General features: G+C 42.1%; 1 protein-coding gene across 1 annotated transcript; it reads right to left on the bottom strand.

Moving 5' to 3' along the window:
* Positions 1 to 316: 316 nt before the first annotated feature.
* On the bottom strand, positions 317 to 567 carry LOC118570221 (cyclin-dependent kinases regulatory subunit 2-like). The gene has a single exon (XM_036168575.1). The coding sequence runs from the start codon at positions 565 to 567 to the stop codon at positions 328 to 330; it is 240 nt and encodes a 79-aa protein (XP_036024468.1). The 3' UTR covers positions 317 to 327.
* Positions 568 to 8,926: the final 8,359 nt, after the last annotated feature.

The following is an 8,926-nucleotide window of genomic DNA, read 5'->3' as shown; positions in this document are numbered from 1 at the left end:
ATATTTGTTGAAGGTACAAGAATGTTGAATTAATGAATGATGATTGGCTCGAGGTGTTTTGTGTCCAAGATCCATTGCTCTTTTTTTTTTTTTTTTAAATGCAACATACAAACTTTATTTAACAAAAGTAACAGGTAAAGTAAAATAGGCACTGCTTATATTAAGAAAAAAAATTCAAGAAAATTTATCTTTAACAACTTAAAATAATCGACTTGCAGTTGCATTGAACTGAGCTCTGTTGCTGTGAAGAATACAGCTCATGCACAGGTCTGATGAAAGATTTGTACATTTTTCAATTGAAAATGATTAGGTGATCCCAGCTGTACTTCATTTTTGTTGTTCTTTTGGAAGAGGTCGTCTAAAGAGAAGAATATGCAGTTCTGGTTCATGAATCATGTAATGAACCCAACCTAGACTCTGTTGGACACCAAGTCTCTTCCGCTCCTCTTCAGACATTAGATGAGCTTTTGGTACTTGTTTGGAGAGTTCTCTGGGTAACATGACATGCTGGTACTCATAGTGCTCATCGAAGTACTTGTCCGAGTAGTAGATCTGCTTGTGGGCCATCCTGCCAGTGAGCAAGGGAGAAAACAGGAGCAGGAAACGGGGTGCAAGGAGCTCCACATCCGCCTAGGGCCGGCGCAACGACTCTAATCCATTGCTCTTTTTATTACACTCCTCTGAATAAAGTTATTTAGTCCCAAAATTGACCACACAATATCTATAAAACAAACTTCATAGTAAATTATACTAAGGTGTCCCAAAGTTTCAATTGCACAATCGGGTATAGCATATTTTCCATGAACATATTTCTTAATATTTTTTTCCTAAAACTAGACCTGTAGTTGATGTCTGCGTTGGTGTATTGCTCCTGGCTGCTCTCTTGAGGCTCACTCACTGGCCATGGAACCAGGGGTTGTTGCTGTTTAAAAATCCTAGCTGGATCTGTAGTGGCAGCTAAATGCCCTCCACTCTGTGATCTCCTCCAGAACCATATGCCAGAATATCTCAAGGTTTTGAGAAACTTATAAACATACCTGTATTTTCTTCTCGAATCAGGAATGGATTTGATATGTCTTTCACTCACTCTGCATGATTTCTTCCTGGGTAAGAGCCATATAGGGACTTTCTTCCTGTAAGCAATTCAGTAGCATTCTTCAGGTCAAAAGATGGCCTGAATATGTTTTAAAGCAAGACTCCCTACTGTTATGCTTTGAACACATGGAGAGTCAGCTTGGGACTACCTACCACGTGTGAGAAGAAGCTTTTCTTACTTCAATCAGAAGGCTTCTCCTGCAGGCCGGAGCCGAAGGAATTCATCTCCTACTGGGGACACAATTAGTCAGTAATGACATGCTGTCATAGGGTTATCCTGCAGACTTCTGTGGAAGAAGGTGGTAGGATAGAAGGGATATATGGAATGAAAAATGAGCTTCAGTGCTTAAAATGTTTCATAACTCTAAATCAGGCTGAGCCTCCTCCTGTCAGCCCACTGAGAGACTGTGAGAAAAGACAGCTGATGCTGTGGTATTCTGGGGGAGGGGTGGTAGATCCTGTTGTTTGGCTTCTCAAATGCAAAGCCTTCTTTTCTGGTCTTGTCATCTTTAAAAAAAAAATCCAAACCCAAAATCAAAAACAAATTACATGTTATAGGATTCCATTTATAGGAAATATTGCCAATAGACAGTTCATGGAGACTTGAAAGTATAAACTGGTGGGTACATGAACATGGAGGAGAGATGTTGGGAAGTGGTGCTATGGGGTAAAGCTTCTGGCATGCTTTTGGAGGTAAAATGGCAGCTTATGCTTATTGCACACCAGCCATTGTTCTTTTAGTTACATGTCCACCCATTTAGCCCTGGGTCGGTCTCCTTAATGGATTAGGGAGCTGAGGCCCAAGGAGGGTCCATGACTATTTCATGCTCACACAACTGGAGCGACTCATCTCCCAGTCTTGCTCTTGAACCTACACATAAACTGTAGGGCTTGGCTCGTTCTGTATTCAAGCAAGGTTACTCTAGGTTGGCCATTGAAAGGGTAGGGGTAAGAGGTCATGTTGGTGGAGGAGCTGAGGGTGGCCCAGTCTAAATTTTGGCATAGGCTCTACATCAAAGCTTATCTGTATAAACAGATTAGCCCTCCTGTCTGCCATGCCAGTAGTGTGGTTGACGTCAACACCAACCCACACTGGCATTTGTTTGTTTTGACCTGAGGCCCACAGGCATCTCTCACAGTAGATTGGTCTGTGCGATAGACCTCTATCACTCCTGGAGACACCTAGAGTGGTCCCCCTGCCCCCCATGGGAGAGATGAAGCAAGCATGGTCCTCATTTCTGATGCAATATGGGCAGCTATCTCAGTGTACCATGACCTTGAGGGTCAACATGTGTACACACCGTCCACTTCAGGTCCTCTGTAAGAACTGAATAGCAAAGCAGTTTTTCATATTGTTTTATGTTTTAAAATCATATGTATTGATTTCTGAGTGAAAGAAAATGATCCCCTTAGAGATTTAAAATGATTTTCATTGTGAGTCAACAGTATAAAGAAACAGCAATTTTTTAATTTGTTGAATACTTCAAAATAGATAATTTCCAGTGTTCTAATGTTTCTTTTTTCTTATTTAGTTTTAAATTTATAATCATAACCTTAACTCTACAATCCTGCTAGACTTGGAGGGGAATGAGATAAACATGGAACTCAAAGGACAGGAGAGCAGAGATTACAGGATATTGTGAACAGACTGGGGGGGGGTTACTGTGCAGACCTACAGAAAGAATGTAGGGTAAGATCCTGAAAGTCAAAACCTTTAGAGTTGTCCCCTGCCAGCAATGGTGATCTTCTTCCAGGTCTTGGACCCTGAACACCCATGGTTCCCATGATGCTCATACCTTCTTTCACCTCCTCAAAGACCACATGGTTTTCACCCACTCAGTCTTGGCAGTACAGACAAACCACTAGGAACACGTGTGTTTCTTCCAGCAGTTGCCTTGGACAAGATGCCAGGACCTGGCTGCTTCAGGATGAGGTTATCATTCTCAGGTTTCTCCCGATAGACGGACCCTGCCACCAGTGCCATAATTGGTGAATGAAGTCACCACCCTGGCACGTAAATCCTGGAATAAGTCTGTGAAAGGAGGAATCCTTATATCCAAATCCTTTCTCTCCAGTGCTCAGAGCACCAAAATTATCTGCTGTCTTTGGATTTTTGTCCACAAATAGGTTCAAGAAGACGCATCTCAAGGGTGGACCATAGTTGTGATATCAAAGACACGGTGGGCTTGAACATATCTTCAGCAAGGGCAACTTTCTCCCCTAGTTTTTCTTGATGTTTTTTGTCTTTCAAATAAAGGAAATATACAGACATGCTCAGCACAGGAGCTCTAAGCTCTGCTGGGGAGGATGAGCCATAGTAGCGGATGTGAGCCTCTGCCTGGGTTTTGAAGCCAGTAAAATCTTGGCAATTAGGTGCCCCCAGGCAGCTTAGCTGTCCTCTTCAGGGCTTCAGTTTTCTGAGAATAAAATGAAAGCAATTGTAATATTAACTTCCAGTGTTGTAGCAAAGCTTAAATGTCCTTTCCAAGGTCAAAATTACAAGTTAAATAGCTGAATTGGCCTTATTAACAGTTCTCAAATTAGGTCACATATCATCTTATATGTATAAAAAGAGTACAGAATTATTTTCCTTATAAGATTGAAATGTACCAGTAGAAAGAATATCTTCTGGATGTGATAAGGCCGTTGCATGCATGAACTCACAACTGCGGTGACTGCCTGCACAAGATCTGCAGAAGACCAAGCCAGTCAACATTCTAGCAAGGAGTGGGAAGGCAGCCTTGAGCCTCACCCTGACTGAGGAGCTATGGTCAGGGTTGGCCTCTGGGAAAGGGAGAGCCAGTTTTCTTTAAGGGTGTGGTTCCTGGTGGGTCAACCACACTTCTGTGGATATCCTCATTCCCAGGAATATTTGGACAGTACAAATTGAAGTCGATGGGTTCACTTAAAAAAAAAAGTTAGGGTGAGTTAAAGAAAAGTTGGGGGTAAATCTGGGAAGAGTTGGTGTGACTATGGTCAAAATACACTGGGATTTTCCAAGAATTAAGAAAAATATTTGAACATTTTACTGGAATTTAATTTTTGAATTAGCATACATAAGAGCAGATTCTCCTATGGTATCTGGATATACTCTTAGTTTTAGTGATTTTTCTCACCTGCTCCCTTCCCTCATCCTGCTGTCCTACCTCCTATCCCTGGTACCCCTGCTCGCTTTCACGTCATATTGTTCTGTTATCCTCCCCACTGCCCATTCTTTAACACTCCCTTTCTCTTTCTCATATGCCCCTTCCTAGTCTCCTGGCATCAACTCATCATACCCATTCTCACGTTGAAACACACACACACACACACACACACAAGTTAGCCAGGATCTGTGTATGAGAGAGAGCATGTGGTATTTGTCTTTCTGAGGCTACCTCACTTAAAATAATGTTTCCCGGTTCCATTCATTCCCTAAAATGTTCTTAATTTTGTTTTTTTTTTAAGATTTATTTATTTATTGATTATGTATACAGAAGAGGGCGCCAGATCTCATTACAGATGGTTGTGAGCCACCATGTGGTTGCTGGGAATTAAACTCAGGACCTCTGGAAGAGCAATCGGTGCTCTTAACCTCTGAGCCATCTCTCCAGACCCTTAGTTTGGTTTTTCTATGTGGCTGAGTAAAACTTCGTTGTGCATATGCATCATATTTTCGTTACCTCTTTATGTGTTCATGGCTATCTAGACTACCTCCATTTCCTTGCTGCTGTGAATAAAGCAGGAATAAACAAGGACATGTGAGCATCTCTAAGACAGGATACAGAGTTTCTTGTTTTCCTCAGCATTCTTGAGTGAATGCTTCAAATCACTGCCTTTATTTTTCTCTCCTGAATCCCTGATGATATTGGCTAGCTTTTTCTATGATTGGAAGGTATAAGAGAGATACATTATTCATCCAGGAGGCTAAAGAGAATTATGTGTGTCTCTTAAGGAGAAGAAATATCCTCATGTGGGCACTGGGAGGTCTTCAAGGACAGTGGTGGACTGGTCTGTTTTTCCCGTCCTCTATCCTTACAGTATGCTGCCCTTAGCTCTGAGAGTGCACTGTCATAAATGACATACTGACACCTTGTCTCACGATTGATGCGCACGTCTGTATGCGAATCCTCCCATTTTCTTGCCATGCCCCTCAATCAATAACAGCACTTGACCTCGTCTTAGTAAAGGACTTTTCACACTTGCTTGCCTGTGTCTCGTGCTCAAGTGAGTGCTTAGAGATTGTTTTATTTATCTTTCCTTTTCATACAAATCCCGGACAGGACAGACTTCAAAGCAAGGAGAGCAACATGAACACAGTGGAAGCGTGCAGCTTGGAACGGTTCAGAGGCAGAAGACCAGACTGAGGCCCTGCCTTGTCTTATCTCACACAGCTGTCCTCCTTGGCCTTGAGAGACCATGACGTTGTTCCATTTATCTTTTCCTCAGCCCTCCAGGCCACTCTTACCATCCAGGTTGGTGAGGCAGTGTACACTCAAGGCCACTCCACAAAAGAGTGTACCAATACTGTTCAATAGAAACGTTATAGGAGCCTTAAAGTCCCGTGCGTTAGATACACACTCTGAAGCTGCATTAAAAAAATAAAAAGAAGTTGAGGCTGGAACTCTGGCTCAGTGTTTTGGGGGGCTTACTGCCCTTGCAGAGGATGGGACTTTGGTTCCCAGTATTGATACGGTGGCTTCCAGATCTGATACCCTCTCCTGGCCTCTTCTTGTTCCTGCACACATGTGATGCACATATATTCACCCAGGCTCACACACATACACATATATTTTAAAATAATAATTCTTAAAAAAAAAAGTCAAAAGAAGCCAGGTGGTGCACGCCATTAATCCCAGCACTGGAGAGGCAGAGGTAGGTGGATCTCTGTGGGTTGGAGGCCAGCCTGGTCTACAAAACGAGTTCCAGGACAGCCAGGGCAGTTAAACAGAAACACTCTGTCTCAAAAAACAAACAAACAAACAAAAAAACCCAAAAAAAACCCCACAAACAAACAAACAAAACCAAGAATAAATAAATAAATATAAATAAAATTCAGTTTAAGGATATTTTATTAAACTCTATGCATCCAAACAGTATCATTTCAACATGTAGTCAAATGTGAAAATAATTGAGCTGTCTTAATCTTATCTTACCCTGGATAAATCCCTGATACCGAATGTGTACTCTCTACTTACACCACACCCTAACTGTGTCTAGTCACATCTTGTCTGGTGACCACACAGGGCCAATCAGTATGGTCTTCACATAGGGTTGTGCCATGGACATTCCAGATAATTACATTTGTAGAAACAGAAGGGCTGGGGGCAGGGAGGGTCTTTTCTTCTAATTTGCATAGAGATACTGTCTAGATCAATGGTGGCCTGGTTACCACAAAGCTTTTACACATACTGCTCCCTCTGCTTGAAAGCCGATTTTGGTCCCACCTACTTTGACGGTTCATCATCAGCTCACGTTTCCATGGCAGTACCACTTCTGGGCGGCTGGACTCCATCCTTGCAGAATCCCGTTTCTTTGCTCCCTAGCACTTACTTGGAGTTTTAATGACACAGTTAAAGGTGGGAGGACTTGATTCAATGTTATCTCTGACACAAAGCTGACAGTGTATACAGGACAAGGTCACATATGATTTCCTCACCTTGGATATTAGCTGGAAGCAGAAACCTTTGTGCATAGAAGGGGCTTGTCATCTGTGGTACCCTGGCTCATCACCAAAGTTGACTTCATGAATTTATGTCAGTCAACCCCAGCAGTATGAGACACTCTTGTCCTTCCAGCCTTGTATATAGACACCACGTACGGAACAGAGAGTGGGATGTTAGGGTCTCTTGGAGAAAGAAAGATGATGGTACCCTCTGTTTAACACCTTTCCTGGTGCACCGGTACCTATGGCAGACATCCCCTCTGTTCAAGCATCCCATTTAGATGTTCCCTGGTGCAGTTGCCCCATTTACTCATAGAGCTGAGTGACCCCAAGTTTTATCTTTGACTCATTCAAGACGCTTCATCTTTAATGGCCACTTTAAAACAAACACATTTGAAAAGTAGGTTAGTTGGGTTGACGATATGAGAAGCTAGCTGCCCGGCTGACAAAACACACAGCGTTTTGAAAGAGAGGATTGTGCAAGTACTGATCAGAATCTCAGGTGCTGGGAAGCTGGGGAATAGACTCAGGCACTGTGTTTGCTCTTCCCATCCATCTAATATTCCTGTCAGTAAATAAAATGCAAACTCAGGAGAGATGTAAATGGAAACTGTAAGATGTATCAAGGGTACAAGGCAATATTCTTACAGATCAATGTGCATTAATGATAAGCATACAGTGGTGATGGTAGTGGCTAAGATTTGGTTCTTAATGCCATTGGATGGTATTAGATTCAATTCCTGGCCCTATGTGAGCATTCAGTAGCTGGGTGACCTTGGATAAGTAACTTAACTGCTCTGGGGTTCAGTTTTCCCTTCTACAAAAGCTAATATTATAAACAACAATTTATCTAATTATGTGTTCCAAACTTTAAGGGCACTCCTGATTATATGGTGTGGCACAGAGGAGATCAATTCGTTCCAGAGGGATATTTACATCTTAAAGGAATCTGTCCCTGTGTGGCTTGACCAAATTGGTTAAGAGTAGAGATGTTCAGACTAGGGAGTGCTTAGCAAAAATGAGATTTATTTAGATTTTTAATGATACAGTTACTGGTAAGAGGACTTGATTAAATGTTGTCTCTGACACAAAACAGTTTATACAGGATAAGTTTACATATGGTTTTGTTCACCTTGAATATTAGCTGGAAGTAAAACACAAGCTAACATACTAGGTATCTAGAGACATAGTCTAGCATTTTCAGATGATATCTGCTTTCTGGGGTAAACATATCTATTTCTAAATCTCAGTATTACCATAAGTAATAAGCAATTGCTATAATAGCTTCCCAGAAAGAAGTCTGCCTAGATATTCTGTGGATGACGAGACTCAAACTATCCACTGTGATTTGAATGAGAAATGCCCCATAGGCCATTTGGTGCCCCCAGTTGGTGGCCCAAATCTTTCTGTGGGTTTTCCTGGCTTCTATACTCAAAGATGAATATAATTTCATTTATTCTTTCATTCATTTTTCTTTAGAACACATCTCGAGTCCAACCAACTAAGTCCCAGTTAAATTTGGGGGTGCCAAAATGAAGACTAGGAATCTCTGATGGATACCTATAACACCTTATCCAGGCTTAGCACACGGATCACATAATGTGTTAACCAGGCATGAAGAAGCAGGAATGATTTCTAAAACGTATGGTAAGCTGAATCTGAAAGAAATCTAGAAGCTGTCAGAGTTGCTGATGTCAACACCAGCACTCTTCCATCACCACAAAACAAAACAGCAACAGCTAAAGACCCCGATGGGGAGATGACCAAGTAAACTGTTTTCCTGCCAGGCATGAGGACTGAGCGCAGATTCCCTGCACCCACGTAGAAAGCCTGCTGTGGTTGCATATGTCTGTACTCTGAGTGCTGGGGAGGCAGAGCTAGGCAGATTCCTGGAGTTCTGTAGCCAGCCTAGCAGAGTCTATGAACTCCAGGTTCACTGACAGATGTTGACTCAAATAAATAAATAAAGTGGAGAGTGACTGGAGAAGACCTGTGTGACATGGACATCTGACCACCACTTGCATATGTGAACAAATACAAGAACACACACACACACACACACACACACACACACACACACACACACACCCCACATACAAATAAATGAAAGAGAAAAGTAAATCAAGCAAGGAGGTTATAAGAGAAGGGTTCCTCCATAGGCGTAATTGCCTGATAGGAGTATAACAA

This window comes from Onychomys torridus, chromosome 19, assembly GCF_903995425.1.
Source record: "Onychomys torridus chromosome 19, mOncTor1.1, whole genome shotgun sequence".
Lineage (NCBI taxonomy): Eukaryota > Metazoa > Chordata > Mammalia > Rodentia > Cricetidae > Onychomys > Onychomys torridus.
This window is presented reverse-complemented; position numbering and strand designations above follow the sequence as displayed.